Source organism: Haemorhous mexicanus, chromosome 25 (genome assembly GCF_027477595.1).
Source record: "Haemorhous mexicanus isolate bHaeMex1 chromosome 25, bHaeMex1.pri, whole genome shotgun sequence".
Lineage (NCBI taxonomy): Eukaryota > Metazoa > Chordata > Aves > Passeriformes > Fringillidae > Haemorhous > Haemorhous mexicanus.
In genome coordinates, this window is record NC_082365.1 from 3646561 (window position 1) to 3671931 (window position 25371).

At 45.9% G+C, this 25371-nt stretch overlaps 1 protein-coding gene across 6 annotated transcripts in view; it reads left to right on the plus strand.

Moving 5' to 3' along the window:
• The window catches only part of SRGAP2 (SLIT-ROBO Rho GTPase activating protein 2), a 127363-nt gene that overhangs the window by 19663 nt on the left and 82329 nt on the right, over positions 1-25371 (plus strand). For 4 of the 6 annotated variants that reach the window (XM_059868090.1, XM_059868089.1, XM_059868092.1 and 1 more), the window contains exon 3: positions 15779-15971. In XM_059868090.1, the coding sequence (XP_059724073.1) occupies positions 15779-15971 (193 nt within the window). Of the gene's footprint in view, positions 1-3646; positions 3804-3863; positions 3944-15778; positions 15972-25371 lie in introns of those variants that run through there. The other 2 variants (XM_059868091.1, XM_059868093.1) reach the window with 2 other exon arrangements.

The window sequence follows — 25371 nt, forward strand, 5'->3', positions numbered from 1 at the left end:
TTCAGCACTTTTAAGCTTGCACACCCCCTCTGCCTTGCTGCAGAGCATCTGTACTTGCTGTGCAATCCGTGTTCTTTGAGCAGATGACTGTGTCCAGGCTTTGTTGGTGTTTTTTTGGGGTTTTTTTAACCATCATTTTATTCCTTTTTAATTACAGCATCCTCTGCAGATGTTGGAGTGTCATAAAAATGAAATGTGGAAACGAATGCAGAGTTGTCATGGCTTGCTCCAGATTCTGGCTAGTAATTAAGCTGTCGGGGAGTAGTGGAAAGTTTGTCTGCTTTATCTGTGTGTCCTTTGGCAAATGACCTCTGGGCTTCTTAATGGGAAAGGCAAATGTGCAGTGAGCTGGATGCTGTGCCTTGGCTGGATCAGCACGTCTGCTCTGGCAGATAAAGGATAAAAACTACCCTGCATCATCAAATCCAAGGCTGTGGGGGTTATTTCATAGCTGGAGCCTTTGCTGATTGCTGCCAGGGCAAAGTGAGGTAGAAATGAGCAAGAATACCCAGATTTGGGTGTTTTTCTGGTTGGTGGGAGGGAGCAGTGGCACGGTGTCAGTGCTGGGGGATGGCTGGTGTGACTGGGAAAAGCAGCTGGAGGAGGTGCAGGAGTGGCTGAAGGAGCTCTCAGAGCTCCTGTGGTACCTCTGGGGACACTGCAGGACTCGGGGTGCCTGGGACCCCCAGGGAACGTGGGATTCGATAGCTGGAAAAGCTGGAAGGTGAAAAGATAAGCCATAAGTGGATCCCAGAAGGATCCATGTTTCCTCCCCTCTGTCTGCTTTTAAAGATTTTCCTGGCTGTCTCTAACACGTTCTGCAGATCATTTTGTGTAATCCTGTCTGGCAATTTGTTTCAAGATGTTGGGGTTTTTTTTTCTTCTTTTTTTTCCTAGCTCTTGTCTGAATGTTTTGTCCAGATGGTCTCAGTGTGAGTCAGACTGGAAGGTGCAGTGGCTTGCTTTGATAAGGTTGCTCTCTGTGTTTGGAGAGTTGATGGCTTTATAGGAGTGAAAAACCAGATCTCGCTCACGTTAATGGGAAATTAACCATTCAGGCTTTTGAAAAACAAAAATAGGACCAGAGCAGCTGAAGCTTTCACTGCTCATTTCTCTCTGTAAGTTATTCTGATGTTCCTGTGAAAGTGTTGGATTTTAAGTGGTGATAACAAATCCATCTGTCCTGGCTCCTCCCAGGAATGTCTCCCACAGTAAAGGTCCCCCACCAGGAGAATTTACAAATGTCAGTCACAGCTTAATGGCATCAGTGATTTATCCACCTCACAAGCACTGAGAGCTAATGAAATGTCCTGTATTGATAATTCATAATTCAGCCACGCCAATAACTGGATTTCCTAAGTGATCTGAGATGTTGTCAGCATATAAATCAAATTTAAGCAAGTTTTATTGAAAGTTACACGTGTAACTTTATCAATGGAGGTTTTACTACCCCATTTATTTGTGTGCTCAGTATTGTTAATATTTGTGTAGATCTTCTTAACACAGGCTTTTGCTAAGCATGGATATTTCCAACACCCCCAAAAATTGCTCTGTTGTTTTTGATGTATTGATAAGATTGAGAAACATGGATATTCCAGGATTGGTTGGATCTCTGGAGGAAGTTTAATTTCTTCACCTCAGTGTTTTTTTTCTCAAGGAGGATGGAGAAGCTTCCCTCACTAAGCTGACCCTGACTTTGCACTGGGGTTGCTCTGGCTGATGCAGGGATCCATCCCTGGAGCCTCCTGGTGAATTCTGCTCTCTCCTGCTGGCCTCTGGGGCTGCTTGGCTTTTTTGGGTGTGTTGTTTTCAGTCCCTGCTCACTGAAGCAGCACAAACATTCCGGGTGCCTGCAGAGGAGCCTGTGCTGCTGTTTGATGTTGATTTTGGCCGGGCTTGTCCCCAGCTGGCTCAGGGGCTCCTGTGCCACATGGCTGGGGCTTCACATGCTCGGGGTAAATAAGTCACACCCTTTGCACTCTCTGGGTTAGCTGTGCTTCAATTTCCTCCTGTCCCAGCGGCTTTGAGAAATCCCAGTTTAAAGCTAAAATGTCAGTTTAAACCCCTGCCCATGAACAAGATGGGCTTTTGGGTCCCTCCCAACCCAAACCAGTCTGAGCTCTGTGAATTTTGGATTTTTTATTTTGTTTTTAGTGGTGTTTTCTAGGGACTGAACTGTGCTGGTGGAGTGGCACCAAGCAATGAAAAATGGAGTTAAATCAGGACTCAGGTCAAGGTTGGACTGTGCAGAGGAGACCCAGACCAGCTCCTTTCCTGCCAGGCTCAGTGCTTGGAAATGCAGGACATGGTGCTCAATTTCAGGGAACACCGTGTTAATTCTGTTATCAGCTGATGTTGGGAAAATCCAGATTAATGCCTGGATCTGTCTCGTACTCTGGCTTCAAATTATTCTTTTATTTATACAAAGATTTGTAAAATATGGGGATTTTTTGTTCCCTTTCACACCTAGTGCATGGCTGCAGTTGGTGTGGTGAGCTGCACCTGAGTTTCTTTGGAAAAAGCTTTTTTTGGAAACTAGGTGATTTTTTCCCCAGGGGAACTAGGATGGGATCAGAGAGGAAAAGAAAAAAAAAAAAATCAGATTTAGACTTTAAATTTATTGTAGAAATTTGTACAAAGACTGGGCAGAACCCTGTGTACCTTCCAAAGAGTGCATGTAGTAAAGTCCTTTATTGAACCTTGAGTCATTTATTGTAAATGCTGGAGCAGCAGAAAAGGTTTCTAAATGATAAAGCACACGTGTATGTGTGTAAAAAGGAGGACCTACCTGAATTTTAATGTCAGTTCTCTGACAAAGGCTTATGAAAAATAAGCATCTCCTTGTTCTTGCTCTAGTCTAAGCTGTGCTGATTAATGGGTGTTGCTGGAGCTGACAATGAACTGATAGAAAAATGATGATTCACATAATTCGAGCTTTGCAGGCTCTGTCAAATATTCATTTCTTCCTTTTCAAGAGGTGCTGGGGAGTAAAATGTGAGTTCCTTTTGAGACAGCAGTGCTGCACTTCCCCAGCTGAATATTTACACCTGAAGGAATTAGTGCTGTGAGTGGGATAGGAAAATCCTGCTTGGGACAGCTTTGCTTTCATTGAGCTGCAAACTCCTTTTCATTCCTGCTGCAAACTCCTTTTGAATGTGAACAGACTCAGCCAGAGAGCAACAGGGAGACTGGAGCAGGTTTTTGGTTTTTTTTTTTTTTATAACATAAATGAGTTTTGTGGTTTTCAGTTAGGCTCCTGTCTGGCTTTTAGCTGCGTTACATCTGAATTACAACAATGCTCCAATTTGATTTCTTATGCAAACAGTTAAGGCTGATTTATCAGGGACTCTCCTGCCAGCTGAAAGAGGCATGACTTTGATTTTATGGGGTGCTTTAATGGCAGGTGTTGGTGGGGAAAATGAGAGGCTGCTCTGGAGGAAACCAGCTCTGTCATCACTGTCCACTGGTACCCTGGGCAAACAGCCTGGCCCTTTTTGATGTTGTTCAAGTCAGCTGTGAAGTGCCTGTAATGATGCTCATTATTCACCTCCCCTGGAATGCTCAGGGTTAATTAACAGCCCTGAAATCCTCCCAGAAACACACACAGGGAGGCTCTGTATATTTGACTCACCCTGTTGACTCCTGGGGACAGTCTGTGCTCTTCCTCCATGGGCTGAGAGCTCTTCCTGCTGCTCCAGAGGGAAGGAAGGCAAGGAGGAGCCCCAGGAGATCCTTCATGGTTCAGCTGTCCAGGGCCAGGGGCTGCTGGCCTGCCCCAGGCTGGGCTGCTCGGGACAGACCAGGTGGGTTCACCTGAAAGGGACCCAGGGATGTCCTGGTGGCACCAGGGAAGGGGATCAACCCCAGGATTTCATTGCAGGAGCTTCTGGAATGGTGGCACCAGGCTGGGCTGCCCCAGGCTGGGCTGCTCGGGACAGACCAGGTGGGTTCACCTGAACAGGACCCTGGTGGCACCAGGGAAGGGGGTCAGTCCCAGGATTTCATTGCAGGATGACTTGGAATAGGGGGATTAACCCGAGGTTGTCTGCCCCTCTTCTGTAATTACTGGATTTTAAAATGGTCCTGGGGCTGCTCAGGACAGACCAGGTGGGTTCACCTGAGCAGGACCCAGGGAAGGGGATCAGTCCCAGGATTTCATTGCAGGATGCCTCTGGAATGGTGGCACTATAACCCAAGGTTGTCTTCCCCTCTTACAAAATCACTGGATTTTAAAATGGTCCTGGGGCTGCTGGGCTGCTCAGGACCAACCAGGTGCTGGAAGGGACCCTGGTGGCACCAGGGAAGGGGCTTCAATCCCAGGATTCCATGGCAGGATGCCTCTGGAATAGTGGGACTAACCCAGGGTTATTTCCCCCTCTTTGATAATTACTGAATTTTCAAATGGTTGTGGGGCTGCTCAGGACAGACCAGGTGGGTTCACCTGAGCAGGACTCAGGGAAGGGGATCAATCCCAGGATTCCCTTGCAGGACACCTCTGGAATGGTGGCACTACCCCAAGGTTATCATTCACTTTGCTGTAATAACTGGATTTTAAAGTGATCCAGGGGCTGCTGGGCTGCTCAGGACTGACCAGGTCCTGGAAGGGACCCTGGTGGCACCAGGGAAGGGGCTTCAATCCCAGGATTCCCTTGCAGGACACCTCTGGAATAGTGGCACTACCCCAAGGTTATCATTCACTCTTCTATAATAACTGGATTTTAAAATGGAACATCATCCTCTTCTCCTTTTTTTTTTTTTTCTGCATCTTTAAGAAACATTCCTAAAGAATAAATTGGTAAATTTATTTTTCAATTGATAATTTTATTTTTCAACACCAGGTAAGTCAGTGTTGGTTCTTTTTAGCACAAAGGAAGGATGGAAATTGTCTGTGTGATTAAAAAACCAACCCCACGTGTGTCTGACTTTCCCCTCACTGCCTGAGACAGCCCTGGAATTTGGCAGCCTGCTGGAAGTGATTTTGAAATTGAGTTTGCTGTGCTGTGCTTGAGGAGTGTTTACATGTCCCCTTTTGTTCCTCTCTTCATTTCTTTCTCAATCATTTATTCATGTTAACGTGTTAGGTACCAGAGGGGAGAGGGAGGCAGAGAAATCCTGAGGTGAAATTCAATTAGACACCAACATTAATCATTCTGTTTGTATCTCTAAATATCTGACATAATTCACCAAAGGATTTTCCTTTAATTGAAGAGATTAAGTCATGTAAGTTGTAAATTGCCACTTCTGTTCTGGCAATTTTATTCATTTGACAAATTTACTTGATGTTACTTTGCATGAAATAATTGTGTGTAAGAGAGAAACTCTTCAGGTCTCGTGAATTGGGAAGAAAAAGTGATTTTTTTCATCTTAATGCTGTTTCTGGGTTCTTGCATCCCAGATCCTGTAGCACTTCCAAACTTTGAGCACCCTTGACAGATAAATTAAAAATTAGAATATCAAATTAACGAAGTTTTTGCAGAGGCAGCTGGGAATTGGGTCTGGGGGGGAATTTGATGCATCCCTGGACTGTTTTCCTGAAGAAATAATTAGGACTGTGGAGGATTTAATCTGTGTGTGGGTGTGGGTGCTGTGTTCTCACCTCTGGCTGTGTCTGAGGGTGCAGCCCTGGAATGTGGCACTCTGGGGATGTGCAGGGAGCTGAAACTGGGATTCCTGCCGTGAGCTGAGAGCAGATGGGAAATGCCAGAAATAATGAGCACATCACACCTTTCTGATGAATAATTCACTTCAGTTTAGGGGTTTAAAATAAACCCCTCACAATATTTGACACAGCACAGCTGAAACACTTGGAGGAGAAATTTTGCAGGGTGAAAGGAGCCCTTGTTTAACTTCTGTTTTAATCAGCAGCAGCAGAGGAAATCTTAACACTTAGGAGGAAGACATTTGTAAAGTTTTAGGATGGAGTTGTGGCTACTAAACAGCTGCTGCACTGTGGGGCAGAGGGAAGGACAGGGAGGTGAAGGGCTGCAGGCAGAAACTCTCTCTAAAAGAAGCCAGGAAAGCACAGCAGAAGCTGCCAGAAGCAGGAGTTGGGAGAAATGTGCCAGAATTGGTTTTAAAATAAGAAAGAATTGGTTTTTTCTTTCTCTTAACCCTGAAATCCACCTTTCTGCAGCAGAGATTTAGGGCGAAAGAAAACAACAACCAAATATTTCTGGGCTGTTTTGCAAAGAGTTTGGCAGCCCTGGCTGGCTGAGGGGCTGTGTTTTGGGGAGAGGGAAGTGCCTGAGCACCCTGTGGGGGAAGAACCTTGTCCTGCTGCCATCCAAACCCCCAGACCCTGCTGCAGATGCATCCAGAGCAGGATGCCTCTGGAATGGTGGCACTACCCCGAGGTTATCATCCACTCTTCCACAATAACTGGATTTTAAAATGGTCCAGGGGCTGCTGGGCTGCTCAGCACCAGCCAGGTGGAGCATCCTGTGGGGAAGAACCTTGTTCTGCTGCCATCCAAGCCCCCTGAGCCTGCTGCAGGTGCATCCAGCAGCTCCCCTGGGATGGTCCCAGCAGAGGAGCTGGAGCTGCTCAGTGTCAGCAGCATCTTCACTCAGCTTTTGTCTCCTGGGGTGTTCCCAGCAGAGGAGCTGGAGCTGCTCAGGGACAGCAGCATCTTCACTCAGCTTTTGTCCCCTGGGATGGTCCCAGCAGAGGAGCTGGAGCTGCTCAGTGTCAGCAGCATCTTCACTCAGCTTTTGTCCCCTGGGATGGTCCCAGCAGAGGAGCTGGAGCTGCTCAGGGACAGCAGCATCTTCACTCAGCTTTTGTCTCCTGGACCTGTTCTGCTGCCTTTTCCTGATGGGTTTCTTGTAGAACAAACAGATTTTTTCTGTTGAGAGCAAGTGCAGCCTGTCCCTGTGCCCAGGAACCTGAGGTGCTTTGTGAGCAGGGCAGCACCACATTCTTCATTCAAATCTGCTCCTGTGGAGAGGGAAGAGCCCTGGCTGCCTCCCTCCCCACGCCCAGGCAGCTCATGGCTTGCAAATGAATTATTCCCGTGGTTCCTGCAGGGTGTTTCTGTGCATTTCCCACACTTTTGGGGCACTTGGATTCATCCTTGCACTCTGATGCTCCATGGGATTGATCAGTGCTCAGGAACCTTTCCCAGACTGGAGAACTTTTTATTATTCCTTCATAACTTTTTTTTTTTTTGTTTTTTTGGTGGTGTTTGAGTGGTGTCAGGGGGGTTGGAAGTGGAGGGTGGTGGGGCTGGTGGAGGAGCAGGATTAGTTAAACTTCCCTTCCCTGGAGTGTGACCCTTGTGCAACACCCGCTGGAAATCCCCACTGCTGCCCTCCCTGCCAGACAGGATCCAGAAACATTTCACATTTTTACTTTTTAGTCATGACCAGCCTTGGTTTTGTGTGAAATCAGGAGGAATTTGATTGAAAATGTGTCCAGCACATGCTTAGCTTCACTCCTTGCTGTGTCTGCTCCTTGCTGTTGTGAATAACTGGGAGCACATCTCCAGCTCCTTGCACTCATAACACATTTTATTCTTTTTTTTTTTTTTTTTTGTGATTTACACAGGGTTTGAGGGAAGAATCTTTTCTTTCTGAGCAGTAGGAGAGTGTGATGGAAAATACCACTTGAGTTTGGTGCTTCAGGGAGACTTGGTTTGCCCTGGCCAGAAGCAGAAAGGGAACTAAAGCAAGAAAAAAACCCTTTATATTAAAAATATTCACCAAATGTTTGGCCATATCTGCAGTGTTGGCATTGTCACCCTGCAGGAGTGGAAACCATTGAAATAACTCTGAAGAAGTTGTTTGGAGAAAATGTTATTCCAGGTTGTTTAGTGGGCCCACAGCAATTCCTGCCTCCCAGGGCCCCACAACACTCAGGGTGCTCATTACAGGAGCAAAGAGTTACAAAGAGTTTTTTTAGTTCAAATTATTCTCTGAATATTGAAAATAAGAACTGGGGGATATGTGTGTGTGTCTTGTCTTTGATTGCAGTAATAGTCTGTGTGTCAAAATGACTTTTAAATTGTTTATTCTGTAATTCCATGCTGCAAAACAGTGATAAAATGTAGTTTTACTACTTGCCCAGGGTGTTTTTTCCAGCATTCAAAAATTGGGAAAGCATAAGCAAAGCTTTGCCTGAGGTTTTTTAAATTTTGGCTTGGTGTCAGTTGGGGGAAAACCTTCAACTGAGCACAGACAATCCTAAAATAGCTGTGAAACTTCCTGGAGAGGAGGAGCTGCAATGCTCCTGCTGTTTGCACGTGGGTATTTGAAATGTATTGATAAACTTTTATTTCTTTTGAATAAACAGTTGTAAAACCTAAAAATAGACTGTTATTACCTCATGTACTCAAACACATTCCCCTTATCAGGCTTGTTTGGAGGAGTTGCTCACGTTCTGCTGTTGGAATTAGGGCCATGAATCCCTGCCCAGGGGAATTTAATCTCAGTTCTGGTTTGAAACATCCTCCCCCAAAGTTAACAGCATGGGCTGTGTTTTGATGATAGCAAAGGGGACCTTCATTAGACAGAAAAAAAAATATTTAATTTGAGTACTGGATGGATTAAATACCTTGGCAGCTTTGTCAGCCTGGCTAATTGCAGAATTTTGAGCATCTTTTAAAAGCTTTGCAGGTCTGAAGCCTCACATCAGTTTGCAGTCTGAGAGTACCAGATGAGTGGTGTGTTTGGGGTTTTTTTGGTATGGATTTGGAAAACCACTGTCCAGGCTGGCTGTGGGATGTTTTTAAAGTGGGATTCTTTAAAGTTCTGAATTTTCCAGGTGCCAGCTGTGCTGGAGGCATCACCCAGGGCAGAGGCAGCGGCTGCCACGCTCCTGCAAGTGGCACTTGTGGGGTGCCTGGAGAAGCTGGGAGGGAGCCCCAGGTAATTAGGGATGCACATATATTAGTGTGTAGGTGAGGAAATAAAAGCTGAATGTCCTCAGTTCTTCCCTGAGACTGAGACCAGCCTTAATTTTTGCTTTTAAGCACGTCTGGCGTCCTCTCCTTTCACTTCATTAATGCAAATCTCCCGGCACTCGTCTTGCACCTCAAAACAATTTCATCAATCTCTGCTGGAAAGAATTTCAGCTCCCAACACCTCCAGCTCTGTTTATATATTTATAACTACAAAGGGATTCTTGTCAGTTTGTGTTACCCGTCGCTCTTTTTTCTCAAATGGAATATCTGGCTGTAAAAGGAATATTTACCTTTTCCAGGGCTTACAGTGGTTGTGAACCTGAATCTCCCTCCTGGCTCTGCTCTCAAACAAAAGGCTGTATTTCCTCCTCTTATATCATTTTCACTTCAAAGCCAAGCTTTTAGATTACCAGGGAGATTTTTTTTAAGGCTGTGATGATCAACAGCTTTTGGCTGGCGACACAGCTTGTTCCCTGGAATTCTGGCTGTTAATATATAAAGGCTTTTCAGAGTCATTAAACCTCCTAACCACGTTGGGGTGGCTGGGCTGGGCCTGTCATTAGTCACAGCCCTGTTTGTAATCATGTACCAATAAAAATAGTCAGAAGTACCAAGTCCTTTGCTCTTGGAGTACAGCCTCTCGTGTGTGATGGCAGGAGAAATGTGAATAATTTAGTGATGTGGTAAGAACATGTCAAAATATGTGATTCAGTGCATTCTCTGAAAGTTACTTGTATATTTAAACAGTTCTTGCTTTTACTCACAAGTTGTGTTGGATGGTTTTAACTTTTGGAAGCTGAATGGAGTGTTGGCTTTAAACTCAGCTGTAGTTTTTAGTTTGACTTCCGTGGAGTCTCCAAAAGTGGATGCCCAGACATCTCATTCTGATGTTCAGCACAAGACTGTGTGGCAGCTCCCAGGAGATGAGGACTGAAAAAGGACGAGGCACAAGATCTAAAATCTCAGCTCCAGCTTTGAAGTGGAGATTTAATTCATTTTGCCTTTTCTTGCCTTTCCTGTGCTGCGGGGAGCCTGAGAGATCAGCTCGTGTTAGGCTGGGTGTGCAGTTTAGGGTGGTTCCTTCTTAGTCAGGGCGACCTGAGCCACACACCCCTGCTGCTGCCACCTTCCCTGGGCTGTCCCTTGTCTCCTGGCCCTGCTGAGGTCCCTTGGGTTGGGGACAGCTGCAGAGCCACCAGGCACAGCTGGCTTTGGAGCGGGGCTCTGCCCGCTGCGGCACATCCGTGTGGGTGAGAGCTTTGCCCTTTCATCTGGGGCTCGGTGGTTCTGTTTTGCTGCCATCCCACTCCTTTCCCAAGCTTGTCATCTTTTTATGCAGCGTGGCACTCGGGATGGGGCGGGGAAACCTTTCCCTTGCTTGGGAAACCAGGGGTGCAGGAGATGGGTGAGATACTGAGCACAGCTGGGGCTGCCCGTGCCTCCTCCTGGTGCCCTGTGCTGCCAGCCTGTGATTCACCCTGCTGCCATCCAGCTAGGGCAGTGCCAGCTTTTCCCTGAAACCCTTCCTAGGAAGGGACATGAGCTCTTCCTAGGGTTTCAGCTTTCTTCCCTGATCCTGCTCAGAGCAGGAGTGTTGTTGGAGTCCCTGAAGGAGGGCTCTGGGCTCTGAGGTTGTCCTTTCTTAGGTCACTGTGTGACCTGTGGGAGAATAAACAAGTTGGTACAGAAGATTTGGTTCCACATTCCAACTTTATAGATGTTCAAGCCTTAAAAAGTCAAGTTTGGGAAATTCTGTTTCAGGAGGTGGATGTTGGGTGCTGTAGCAGAGCAAGGTGCAGTCCCAGGCACTGTGGAGATCCCCCTGCTCCAGGTGGAATTGTTTGGTGAAAACACAAACTCCTGCCAGGAGCTCTGCAGAACTCTGCTGTGTTTGTGGAGTTCGGGGATGCTGAGGATCATGGAATGCTTTGGGATGGAAGGGACCTTAAAGCTCACCTCATTCCCCTGTGCAAGGGGTTGCTCCAAGCTCTGTCCAACCTGGCCTTGAACACTTCCAGGGATGGGGCAGGCACAGCCACAGCCTCTGGGTAGGGAATGAAAAAAGGGAGTAAAATACAGAAGGCAGAAGATCCTTCCTTCCCCTCTGAATTTGTTATAAACTGGACCTGTCTCCTGTGTGCTACGTGGGATGTTGAAAATGATCAAAGTCAAGACGTGCAGCTGCCCAGGATTATACAACTGTCTGTCCCTTGGTGACCCAGGTGACTTTATGATCTGGTGATGGAAATGAATAAATGGTTTGTTTGAGGTGGATGGAAAACTCTCTGTTTTCCTCTGCCACTGAGGATGTTTGAATTATGTAGAGTTGTCAGCCACGCGAGTTTGAAATACAATAGACAGAACTCAGTGATACAGGGCAAGGCTTACCATAAGAATAGCTGGTGTTTAATCCTAATTTTGCCACTGGCATGTTCACCTTGAATTCATCGTGTTCTTATTCACCTTCAGGCCCTTGAGCAGAGTCTTCAGGAGGTTGTTCCTCGTCTTCAGCCACCACAGTGGGTGGGATTGCCAAGCTCTAAAGGAAAGGAGGGGGAAAGGCTTTTATGGTGTTTAAAGTGGCTGTTAACCTAATAACCTGTGCAAATTAAAAGATGCAGCAGCAGTGGATTCGGGACTGGAGTGCTTGTTGTGACTGCAGTCATGAAAAGGCCCCGTGTAATTCGGTGACCCCCGGGTTAGAGCACGCACGGCCCCGCGGCCGCCGGGGGATGTGCTCGGAGCAGGCCCGAAAAAAACACCTTCTGCTTGTGTAAGCAGGGGGAAAACAAGCAGACACTTTATACTCTGGAAGGCCCAGTAAGCCTCAGGAAATTCCTGCATTCTTGATTTGATTTTGTGGCAGAGGGCTGCGGGGTGTGCGTTTGAAAGATGAGCAAGGTTGCCCCGCTCGGGCGCAGCGCCGCGGCCTCGATAAGCCGGGGCTGAATGGCTCATTGTTCCTGCGGGAGCCCGATCAGCTGTCCCTGCTCCCCTCCAAAACACTGCCTTTATTTATAAAGAAAAGTGCTGAGATCGCCTTTCACACTGCAGGAGAAGCTGCTGGTTCTCCGTGCTGTTCAGCCAGAGGGCTGTTTGTGGAGTGTCCCACCTCGAGAGCTGAGAGCTTGAGCTGCCTTGCGATTTTCTAATTCAAGCACTCATGCTCTGATCTTCTTGTCCTTCAGAGCTGCTGGTTTTTTGGAAGTGGTCTTTTGTAGTTCTAGTTTTGCTGCAGAAGGTGGTTTTCCAATTGAGAACATCATGGGCAATGAACAATTTGTTGCCCTCATAAAAATCCATCAGTTGAGGTGCTGGGGAGGGTGGGTGGTCATTCCACGAACCTGCCATTCCATGAACCTGCCATTCCTTGATCTGCCATTCCTTGATCTGCCATTCCGTGAACCTGCCATTCCTCTATCTGCCATTCCATGAACCTGCCATTCCATGAACCTGCCATTCCACAAACCTGCCATTCCTTGATCTGCCATTCCTTGATCTGCCATTCCATGAATCTGCCATTCCATGAACCTGCCATTCCTTGATCTGCCATTCCATGAACCTGCTATTCCACGAATCTGCCGTTCCATGAACCTGCCATTCCTTGATCTGCCATTCCATGATCTGCCATTCCATGAATCTGCCATTCCTTGATCTGCCATTCCACGAATCTGCCATTCCATGAACCTGCTATTCCATGAACCTGCCATTCCTTGATCTGCCATTCCACAAACCTGCCATTCCACAAACCTGCCATTCCATGAATCTGCCATTCCATGAACCTGCCATTCCATGAACCTGCCATTCCTTGATCCGCCATTCCACGAATCTGCTGTTCCATGAATCTGCCATTCCTTGGCCTGCCTGAATCTGCAATTTCCCATCCCTACCCCAATCCTCTCCTCTAACAAGGTGTCTGCTGCTCATCCATGCTAAGAAGGTTGCTGACTTCTGAAAAATTGCAAAAATGCACAAATAAAAACATCTCAGGCAAAATTTGCTGCATTTGAATCCTGACTCTCTTTCTTAATGTGCTTAGCAGAAAACACCAGCTCTGCTCAGGTATTTTCTTTCAATGAGTCCTCAACTTACTAAAATTAGTGTCTTTTGTCCAGTAGCTTCTGGAAAGTTCACAGAGTTGTTTCTGTGTTGGGAACATCCCTTTTGGTGAGGAAAGGGTGGAGGAGAAAACCCAAAGGGAGGAAGAGCTTTCTGGTGCTTCTTGTGTTGAAGGATGTTTGTTTTTGGGTGTCGGACCTGCAGGTGAGTGTCAGGTTAAGGATCAGGAGAACTGAGTGATTGCAGCAAGGAAACGCCACCTCCCTGGCAGTTCTGGTGCTGTTGTCACCTCCTTGGCTTTAAAAAGTCAAAATGGCAAAGCCTCAGGTGGGATGGGGGAGTCTGGTTTGCATTTCCCTGGTTGAACCTGTCCCTGGTGCAGAGCCTTGCAAATCCTTGGGAGGCTTTGGGGCTGGGGCTCGAGCTGAGTGTGTGCAGCACGTGTTGAGCATCAGCAGCAAAGTTTTACCTGAGTGCTGACAGGTCAGATGTGTGTGAGCATCCCAGTGGCCCTGCCAGTCCTGAAACACCAGCTGGGATGGGGCAAGCAACAAAGGCAGCTCCAAAGCAAAGGCATCTCCAGGCAGCTCCAAAGCAAAGGGATCTCCAGGCAGCTCCAGGCAGCTCCAAAGCAAAGGGATCTCCAGGGATCTCCAGGCAGCTCCAAAGCAAAGGGATCTCCAGGGATCTCCAGGCAGCTCCAAAGCAAAGGGATCTCCAGGGATCTCCAGGCAGCTCCAAAGCAAAGGGATCTCTTGGGGTAAATAAATGCAGCGTGCAGATTTCACCTGCTCTGGCTCGTGCTTCCCTGCACATCCAGGGTCGGGTTCCTCGTGGATTTGTCTCTTCCTGGGGTGATCCCACACTCTTCCCACCTGAGCCTGGGGAAGCAGCAGAGCTGGAGTGGTTTTGGTTAAAGAAGTGCACAGGCAGCTCAGGTTGATGGATTTGCCTGTAGCTGTGTTTCCTGATGAAGAAACAAAGGTTTTCTGCTTTTTAAGATTCTCTCCTGAGGGAAAAAAATAAACCTGACCAGTTTTGCCCCCACATCACAGTGTTGACTCCTCCCTTTCAGCCACCTTGCAGGCTGTATTTCCTCCTTGCAGCAAAAGCCCCTGGGTACCACAGGCTGAGAAGTTTGGAATGACCAAATTCAGTGCTAATCAAGGTCATCTTCATGCTTGAAAACCCCACATTTGTGCAGATTATTTTGTAAATTTTTTTTTTTCTTTTTGGCAAGCCTGACTGGGAGCCGTGTTTTCCTACATGTGGTTTGGGTTTTGGAGTCCCTAAAATAAAGATGCGGGGTTTTGTTCACGGCAAATCCCAAATTCCTTAAAACTGTTCCTGCAGATGTGAGCACGATCCGAGGCAACTGATCCTGGGAGTGCATGGCAGGAATGAAAGCATGGAGGTCCAGATGGGTTTTTTCTTTTTTCTTATTTCCTGGGCAAAGGGACAAACTCACAGAGGAGCCAAGCTGCTCTCTGTGATTTTCTGTATTTCAGGAATCAGCGGTGAAGTCGCTGATTTCTAAAAAAATTGAGTTTGGGAAATGCTCCCTCCCCTCCTTCCCTTGCCGTGCTGGAGCTGTGGGCGCCTGCAGTCGCAGTGTGGAGGTGTGAGGGAAGCTGTGAAAGCTGAAATTTTATTGAAACCTGAAATTTTATTGCTAGTTGTGGGTTCAGCCTGGAACAACACATCTCGGAAAAGCTTTGGAGGGAGCAGCGCTCGCAGTCAGGCCGTGGCAGATCTCTGCAGTTTCCCTGCTCAGAGACCTTTAGATGAAAGGGCATATTTTATTGATTTCATGTTGAGTTTATTGCCTGTGTAAAAGCCAAATAGCCTTTGCTGGCTGCATCACTGAATATTTCTGCATTTTTAGGCTGCGACTGACACACTTCTGCTGTGTTTTCTTGCCCTGTTTGACTGTGAGTGAGTCATTTTACTACTCTGTCCCTCGAATTCAGGATTAGTGGGAGAAGGAGAGCACGTGGCTCATGGGAGAAGCTTTCATGTTTGCAAAATGCTTGAAAATACTTGGTAAAATACTGTGTTAAATGGTTGAAAATGCTTGGTAAAATAGTTGGTAAAATACTGTGTTAACATAGAGACATTCGTAATAATTATGCAGTGATTATTATGAATGTGCATTAATAATTAATTATGATATTAACACCTATGTCTGTGTGCTTTATAGGGTCCTTAGATGGAAATATGTTACTTGCAGATATTTTAAAAGGAAAAGGAGCCTTCCTGGAGATGAGTCCCTAATGGGAAGTGCTCTGGTGTTGGCTCTCCAGAGGGGTTTCTTCATCTCTTTCATGGCTTGGTTTGTAATGAGCTGCACAGCTGGAGACTCAGGAACAAACTGAATAATCTGAATTTGGTGCCTTTGGGGAGTGCCCCAGAATGTGCAATGTCTTGTTTCTGCATCAGGAGCAGTTTGCAGAGGAATTTGATAGAAATTCCCTGAAGTGCTTTGCTGAGCTGGCGTGGGGGATTGCAGCATTCTCCTTTTTCCAGACTGAGATTCAGTACATTTTTAGGCAGTGACCACTCGTTCCCCGTGCCAAAAATGCACTTGACACTTGTAACTGATGCACTTTTCAGCAACAAAGCTTTGCTGTGCACCAGCCTGCAGGGCTTGGGGTGGATTTCCTTGCACCCTCAGTCATTTCTGCCTGCACATACTCACCCCAAGGCAGCCTGGCTGACACCAACGAGGGAACGCATTTCTAATGGTGTTTTGTGCAGAATTGTGATGGTGTTTTCTGTGATGGGACTGTGTTTAATCTGCAGTGCTTTTATTTGTTGCAGAGATCCGTGCCCAGTTGGTAGAGCAGCTGAAATGCCTTGACCAGCAGTGTGAGCTTCGGGTCCAGTTACTGCAGGACCTGCAGGATTTCTTCCGCAAGAAGGCAGAGATTGAGATGGATTACTCCAGGAATTTGGAGAAGTTGGCTGAGAGATTCCTGGCTAAAACTAGGAGCACCAAAGACCAGCAATTCAAGTAGAGTATTTCCCTTTTGTTTCTGCTTTTTTTGTTTTTTCCCTGCTGTAGATTCGATTGCAAGGACAGGAGTGGAAAAGAGAGTTCAGAGTGGATGTAGGCACCAGCACTGCTCTGAATTCCAGAGCCAGACATTCCCCAAGTTTGTGTTGGCCACAGAAGCCATTCCCTGCCTCTGGGTGCTCATTGATGTCAGTAATTCCTGCTTGGTTGTGTGTTGTTAATGAGGAATGGATGTAGGAACTGGAATGTGCAGAAAAGGAGAGATTTTCTTGGGAGAGGCGGGCAAAGCTGTGTGCCAGATTTGATGGACAGGATTTCCCTCGGTGTCAATGGCTTTGGTTTTCTGAAGGGAAGCTGTTCCCAATCTGTTCCCTGCCGTCAGTTCTCTGCTTTTGGGCTCCCACACACGCTCTGTGTGGGAGTTGTGTTGCAGCTCTGCTACTATCACTTCAAACAGCAGGGAAATAAGGCCAGTAGCACTTCCAGAGAGAGCTGTGCCACTGTGGGTGGGGGAATCCCTGGATACTGAGCTGGGGGGCTCAGTTAAACTCTGAGCATGTCCTCACTGACAGTCTCTTGACTCTGCTGCTTGAAACATCCTTTACAGCTGGCTCTGGCCGTGCTGCTGGGTTGGTTCTTCCCCACTTCTCTGATGCAGATGGATTCACGGGTTCACATCCTCCTGGTTCTGCTGAGCAGCTTTTCCCAGGGGCAGGGGCTGCAGGAGGGGCTGTGGGGGTGAGGAAGGGGCCACGTGAGCCCAGCCCCATGTGGGCAGTGCTCAGCCTTGTTGGGTTGTGTTGTCAGGGCAGCAGCTGGGGAAAACAGGGAGCAGCAGCAGCCTTGGGATCTGAATCATTTCTGAGATCTGAGAGGATCCATCTGGGCGAGTGCAGCGTCACTCTGCATCCTTTGGGTCGGGACGCTCGCCCTGTGTTTGTGCTGGGCTCTTGCTGTGTTTGGAGGGATGTGGGGACAGCAGCTTCCCGTTTCCAGCAGCAGCTCCCTCTGTGGAAGCCATGAAGGAGGCACCATTTCAGTTTTCCTGTCTGCACAGCTTTGATGCCACTCACTTGGGCTGTCGTTTAGAGCACGCGTTGTGCTGCGCTCTCAGGCTCCAGAGCAGAGCTGTGTGGGGGAGAGTTGTTCTGCACATCCAGGGACCTGTCAGAGCCTGAAGGGGTTTTTCTTTTCCTTTAGAGTGAAAGTGTTGTCACAGCTATAAACTCTGCACATCCTGCAGGTGCCTTTAAGATGGCACTAAGGAGATGATGTCTAGTTACAATTTCCCTCTGCACTTTGATGGGTGTTTTCAGTTGATTTTGTTGTTATGATGTCTAGATTACAATTTCCCTCTGCACTATGATAGGTGTTTTCAGTTGATTTTGTTCTTATAATGTCTAGATTACAATTTCCCTCTGCACTGTGATAGGTGTTTTCAGTTGATTTTGTTGTTCTGATGTCTAGATTACAATTTCTTTCTGCACTATGATAGGTGTTTTCAGTTGATTTTGTTCTTATAATGTCTAGATTACAATTTCCCTCTGCACTTTGATGGGTGTTTTCAGTTGATTTTGTTGTTCTGATGTCTAGTTACAATTTCTTTCTGCACTATGATAGGTGTTTTCAGTTGATTTTGTTGTTCTGATGTCTAGATTACAATTTCCCTCTGCACTATGATGGGTGTTTTCAGTTGATTTTGTTGTTATGATGTCTAGATTACAATTTCTCTCTGCACTATGGTAGGTGTTTTCAGTTGATTTTGTTGTTCTGATGTCTAGTTACAATTTCCCTCTGCACTGTGATAGGTGTTTTCAGTTGATTTTGTTGTTCTGATGTCTAGTTACAATTTCCCTCTGCACTGTGATAGGTGTTTTCAGTTGATTTTGTTGTTCTGATGTCTAGTTACAATTTCCCTCTGCACTGTGATGGGTGTTTTCTGTTGATTTTGTTGTTATTTCTGGTGAAAACTGAGGTGACTTTCTTTACATTACATGATATGAAACAACCCATCAGAAACAGTTCTGTATTCTGCTTGAGAAAGTTGCACAGAACTTCTTCTTGGGGATTTAGAATGGATTTATGATGTGGAAGGTTTGACCAGAGTAGAACAGAATCCTGCAGGATTTGCAGGGAGAACAAAATCCTGCAGATTTTGCAGGCTGGTGCTGCTTGGGCTCCTGATTTCTCTTACCTCAGCAGCAGATTGCCAGAAAAATGCCTTGCTCTTGGAGTATGGCATCCCTGCAAGGTCTGAGTCATAAATACACAAATTAATTTGGCCAGGAGTTGGAATGAGTGAAAAACAACACAGTCTGAGGCTGCTGGGTGTGTGGGCAGTGTTGGCCAGCCGTGGCACGGGTCAGGCTGGCCATGCAGCCCTGGTGTGCTGGCTGTGCCACTCAGGAGAGTGCCAGAATTCCCTTTGTCACCACCTGTCCCCAGTGCTGCCCTGCCTCGGTCTCAGGGACTGTCCTGGCTGGCATCTCCTGGGGAGATGCTGGAGCTGGAATCCCCCTGGGGTTGGATCACACCCAGCCATCAGCTCGCTGCTCCTGAGGATTGCAGGCTGGGAGAGGAGCCTGCTCTGTAATTGCCTGCCTCTGACCCTATAAATACCCCATAATAGCCTGCTCTCCCCAGAACTGGTAATTATGGCAGAAGGTACTGTGTCATTCCTGCCTGCTCCCCGTGGCACATCCCCTTTTTAGATCTCCTGACAGGGAATCTGCCAGGCAGCCACCCTGCAATTTGCATTTTCCTGCTCTGCAGCTCTTGTGGGATTGCCCACTTGCTGCCCCTGTGTTCCTGCAAGGGAATGCTCCCAGGGCACCAGGCTTTGGGCTGAGCCCTGGAACTGGACTGGGTGGGTTCCTCCATGCTGGGAACAGCACAGGCCTCAAGGAGAGAGCAGAGGGGCAGGCTGCTGTGGGGCTTCCCAAAGCCCAGGGAGGCTTATTGTCCTTTATTTTATTTTATTTTATTTTATTTTATTTTATTTTATTTTATTTTATTTTATTTTATTTTATTTTATTTTATTTTATTTTATTTTATTTTATTTATGTTATTTAGGGTTATTATGTGTTATTTTGGGTCATGTTATTTTATGTTACTTTATTTTATTTTATTTTATTTTATTTTATTTTATTTTATTTTATTTTATTTATGTTATTTTGGGTTATTTTGTGTTATGTTATGTTATTTTATGTTATTTTATTTTATTTTATTTTATTTTATTTTATTTTTATGTTGTTTTAAGTTCTTTTATTTTTATTTTATTTTGTTATTTTATTTTATTTTTATTTTATTTTGTTATTTTATTGTTATTTTTATTTTATTTTTATTTTATTTTATTTTATTTTATTTATTTATTATTTTATTTTTATTTTCATTTATTTTATTTTTATTTATTTTTATTTCTTATTTTTATTTTTAATTGATTTTTTAAATTTTTATTTATTATTTATTTTCCCCCCCCGCTGTAGATTTGATTACAAGGACAGGATTGGAAAAGAGAGTTATTGGAATGATTGTAGGCACCTGCCTGCTCTGAATTCCAGAGCCAAACAGTCCCCAAGTGTGTGCTGGCCCCAGAAGGCGTTCCCTGCTCTGGGTGCCCACTGGTGGCAGTGATTCCTGCTGGGCTGGGTGTTCTCAGTGGGGAATGGGATGTGGGACTGGAATGTGCAGGAGGAGGCCCAGCTCTGGTCCCTGGGGCTTCTTTGTGCCAGCTTTGGTCCCCGAGGTGTAACTCAGAGCATCCATCTCCCAGGTGGCTCTTGGGGCTGGGGATGACTTCCAGCCCCCCACAAGGGCTCTGTCCCTCTGCACTCAGACCCTGGGACCTCCAACCCCAGCCTTCAGCTCTCTTTTTTCATGGAATTTTTGTCCTGGAGGCATTTGCCTATTCAGATCATCAGTCAGCAACATGAAAACCATGGCAAATCTTGAGTGATTGCTTTTTGAGGGAGAAAATGGGGAAAAAAAAACCAAGAAAAGAAAATAAAAGAAAAGACAATGCTATTTTAAGGCCACATTTTAAATGAAGGTAATCTTTGGAAGCAGGATCCTGAGTAGCAATTGTCAGCTGGAGAGCTGAATGTCCAGGATATCCCAGCATGAAATTCAGATGCCTTTCTGGCAGCCTTTGCCTTGAAGTAGAAGATGAAGAATAAGTCTGGCAACCTTCAGGCTAAGCACTTGTAAACAACAGATGTTCATAACTGGAATCTTTTGGAAGAGAAGGGCAGGGAGCAGCATGGATGTCCGTGCTTGTAATTCTCAAAATTTGCACTTAACACTGAGCTGTGTCAGGGAAAATCAAACGTGGGGTTGAATGAGCAGCTTGCAGAGTTCAGCTTGAATTTTCCTTGAAGTGAAAGGATTTCTGTACAGCAGGGATGATCCAGGTTGTGAGGGAGGAATTGGCAAAAGCATTTGGATCACGTGGGCTTCACTTACATTATTATTATTATTATTATTATTATTATTATTATTATTATTATTATTAAACATTGTCATTTTTTTGTGGTTCTTTTTGCTGAAACAGAGTCCTGCCCATTTTATTCTCAGGCTGTCAAACGACCCCATTTGGAAGCTTTTTGTAAGCATTGAACATTCATTGATTCTGTGACCTGTGTGACTGCAGAGAGCCAGGGATTCAGGACCACAGAAATGGGTGGGAAACCTCAGGGAGGATTTTTGTGCTGTTTTTCATCGTCTCACTGATGCCAGTCTCACACCACACTGCTGTGGTTGTGGCCTCTCTTGCCAGGGCACACTGCAGAGGACAAAATTCAGAGAGGGTTGCAGGAGTATTGAGGGGAGCAGTGAAATCTGTGCTCTCACACTTGGCTCTCCTGGGATGCACCAGCTTTGGAAGAGCCTCTAGGACACATCCAGGGAAAATCTGAATATTTTGGGGAGATCAGGAGGTGGAGCAGGAGATTTCTGGTGTTGTGTTAAGCAGCTCACTCGCAGCAGGGATGGTCAGGGATTTTCTGTTGCCATGGACAGTGGGACATCCCTTGGATCCTTCATCAGGATAGGAGCGATGGGTTCAAATGAGAGGGGAATTTAGGTGAGATATTGGGAAGGAATTCCTCCCTGTGAGGGTGGGCAGGCCTGGCACAGGGTGCCCAGAGCAGCTGGGGCTGCCCCTGCATCCCTGGCAGTGCCCAAGGCCAGGCTGGACAGGACCTTTCTCATCTAATAATATTTTTCATTCTCATCTGATTCATTCCTGCACCTTCTGCTCCTTATGGAAACACAAGTTTCCTGTTCCTGGTTTGTAGGTGTGGCTCTAGGTTATTTTTTTTATTATTTATTTTGTTATTGGTTATTTCTTTATTTGAATCTGTTTTGTAAGATGACTTCTCTCCTATTTCCTTGCAATGCCCAACTCAGTGTCACTGCTGTCTCTCTCTCTGCCCTGCTTGCCTTGAAGCAGATCAATCTTGGATTGCCTGCAAGTCCCTCTTATGAATGAGTAATTTAATTAAGACTTGAGACTCCATCTTCCCTTATGATCTTTTTGAGACCCAGCTGAAACCTTTGAAGTGGAAGTTGCACAGGACCTGATCGAGATAACACCCGAGAAACCACAGGGCTTCATCATTTGTGGTTCCCTAAAAATCTGTGCACAGCTTCCTTTTCCTGCTGCCAGCCAGCCCCCGTGGCTGTGAGCTGCTGTCATTCAGGCTGACCTAAATAAACTCTCCCCACTCACTATCTCCACACCATCTCTACACCAGGAGAAACAGTGCTTGAAATAAACCTGGATCTTGGCATCTTCCTCCTCCTCCTCCTCCTCCTCATGGGAGAGGTTTGAATCAATAAGTTGTCAGTGTGAAGGCACCAGCACTGTGGGAAGGTTCATATTCACATCCTAAAAGTTTTTGGGTTGATCTCATCAGTTTTGCCTCTCCAGGGTGAGGGGGCTCTGTCCTGTGCAGAATGTGTTACACCCCCAGCCCCCAGTGATATTTCCCTTCCCTTTCCCATCCCTCCCCTGTGCTGGCATGGAGCTGGGAGCAGGGTGCCTGTGCCAGCTCCTTTGAGGGTTGAGATGTTCATGGGACTCCCAGTTTGCTCCCTGCCATCTGCTGGGGTGAGGATGAGGAGGTTCTGTTGGGAGCAGCTGTAGAACTCCTGCTCCCTCTTGGGAAAACTGCGCCCATGTCCCAGCCCAGGGGAAGCTGCAGCTCCAGAGGTGCTTTACAAGTTAATGTTGTGCAGTTTTAAAGGATGCTTGGGAGCTTTGAAGCAGCTCTTTCCTTTTCTGTCCCATTTCTGATTATCAGCCTTTTGCTGATAGCAAACTATCAAGGAGAGGTTTTGCCTGGGAAATGCTGGATCTGTACAAGAGCAGGGCACTGAAGGGGTCATTAAACAGCAACAACAGCAAGAAATGAAAACCCTTTGAGGGTTCAAGTGGTTCATGGGACTCCCAGTTTGCTCCCTGCCATCTGCTGGGTTGAGGATGAGGAGGTTCTGTTGGGAGCAGCTGTAGAATTCCTGCTCCCTCTTGGGAAAACTGCGCCCGTGTCCCAGCCCAGGGGAGGCTGCAGCTCCAGAGGTGCTTTACAAGTTAATGCTGTGGAGTTTTAAAGGATGCATGGGAGCTTTGAAACAATTATTTCCTTTTCTGTTCCATTTCTGATTGAGTATCAGCCTTTTGCTGATAGCAAACAATCAAGGAGAGGTTTTGCCTGGGAAATGCTGGATCTGTACAAGAGCAGGGCACTGAAGGGGTCATTAAACAGCAACAACAGCAAGAAATGAAAGGAATTTGAAATGACAGTCTGTCTGTGTGTGGCTGGAGCATCCTGAAGGTGACAGTCCCAGCTGTGCACGGGGAGCTGTGGGGTTTGGGGTGACTTTTCCTGCAGGATGGCCTTTCATGTGTGACCACAGGGAGCGTGTCAGCACCCACCTGGCGCCAGCCAGCACCAGGGCTCCCCTCCCAGCCTGGCCACAGGCTCCTGGCATTCCTGCTGTTCCTGCCTTGGAGCAGCCAGGGCTGCTGGGGCTGGGACAGCTGGGCTTCAGCTCCCACTGAACTCCTGCAGCTCTCCTGCTTCCCTTTCCTGACGGGGTCTCTGGTGTCGAGATGACCCCGAGGTGTTGGAAAGTCTCTTTTTCTGGGATTTCTTGGCTCTCATTCTCAAGGTTGTTTATTATTTCTTACCTATAAAATTCTTTCTCTGCCCTGCTGAGATCTGTCTGGCAGGTCGGGTTGAGGCACACTGACACCCCCAGGGTGGTGTTGGCTTTTTATACTAAAAACTACCTGTACACAATTTACAATAATTTTCCAATACCTATCACCTATGTTAGACAGTCTGTCTCTGCTCTAAACCAATCCAGAAGTGTCACCATCACAGCAAGAAGAAGAAGGAGAAAGACAGAAATCACCCACATTTTTCCATCTTGCCTCCTGAACCCCCATTCTAAAAAACCCAAAATTCTACATTTCACCCTGTGACAAATTCACTGTCATTCTATTCAAACCCCTGTGGCCTGTAACTCCTCACACAGAGTTGGGAATTGTTTCCATGGGCTAAAATCCAAGGCTCAGGTGTTTTTGACTCCATGCCAAGGTCTCTGAGCCCCCAGCCAGGGTCTGGAGTCCTCCAGGGCAGCCAGAGGAATGTTCTGGGTTCCAGCATTTCCCTGGGGAATCAGGGCTCTCCTTCTGCTCCCTGCTCCTTCCCGTGGCTCCTGGCAGCCAGAACTGTCACTGTTAGGTCAGATGTGACAGACAGACACACACGTGAGCAGGGTCCAAGAAGAAAAAAGTTTTTATTCTGCATGTTTTCCAGCTTATATACTCTGAACACAGCATGACCTGAAGTCATTAACTACATCACAGTAATTTATTTTTATATTTTTATAGAATATATATTATATATTATAGTTATAAACTATGCATATTTCTATATTACATATTATATGTATATATGTATATATTATAGCTATATTTGTATATGTTATATATTTATACAATATATTTATATAATATCTTCTATTTTTATATAATATATATTATATATTACAGGTATATACTATACAGATTTATATAGTATATATAATATTTATATATTAGATCTATGTTTGTATATTTTATATATTATATTTATATAATTTTTATAGAATATGTTTTTCTATATTTATATTTATCTATTTTATATATTTATATTTATTGGTGCAAAGCAATTGGTGTTAATATAATTGCCCAAAGTTTTACAGACATTTAATAAGGTACATACACACATCTACTCCTGCACATAGTTTAGCTTACAAAAATTTCCATCTACCTTTTCTAATCTGTTTTCATGCTGATGGCCTTGTGTTTTTCTTTGCTATGGATACACTCAAAAATCATCAATTAACTATCAATTAACTAACTGTTAATTCAGCTTTGCTTGCAATCCAGCTGTCAAGCTCCTCTGTGCAGAGCTCCTGGTGCTGGTGGGGCTCTGAGGGGTTTTGAGGCAGGGTTTTGGTCAGCTGCTGGAGAGTCTGGGCATTTTTGTTGTTGTATTTCATTCCCAAACTCTTCATGGTAGCTGGGTAATTTTCACTTGTAGCTCTGCCAGCTCTGGAGGGCAGAGATGGAGTCAGTGGGTGAAGCAGTCCAGATCCCAAGCTGCAGTCAGTCCTGAGCTTTCCAATTTTTACTTTTTTTTTTTGGTAAAGAAAAATAAATCAAGATCAGCTGTTCTGAAACTCTTTATCTAAAATTATCCATATTGCACAAATCCAGCTGCTGGTGTCACGAGAAGGGTAATGAAACTCTGCCCTGGGTCAGTTTTCCCATTTTCCCAATGTTTCTTGCAGCAGAGAGTGCTGTCCTTTCAAGTGCAGAATATTCCCCTTTCCAATGGGAATTTAACTGCCTTGCTTTTAGGAGGAAAGAAATCTGATTGGAGTCTTGTACAGTAAATAATCAGGGCTTTGCAGCACAGGTTTTACTCTTTTCTAGATAAATATTATTGGGAATGAATGGTGGGAAGGGAATGCTGTCACTGAGGCTCCACCTGGACCTGCTGCTCTCAGCCAGGGTGAAATGCTGCCCTGAGAGACAAATTATTCCTTCCAGTCAATGAAAAGCTGACCCAAATAAGACAAAGTTCCTCTCCTCTCCCCTGCTGCCCTTTGCAGGGCTTTGCAGCACAGGTTTTAGGTTTTACTCTTTTCTAGATAAATATTATTGTGCTGGGAATGAATGGTGGGAAGGGAATGCTGTCACTGAGGACCTGCTGCTGGAGCACCCCCAGCTCCCATCTGGGGTGAAATGCTGCCCTGAGAGACAAATTATTCCTTCCAATAAATGAAATGCTGACCCAAATAAGCCAAGGGTCCTCTCCTCTCCCCTGCTGCCCTTTGCAGGGCA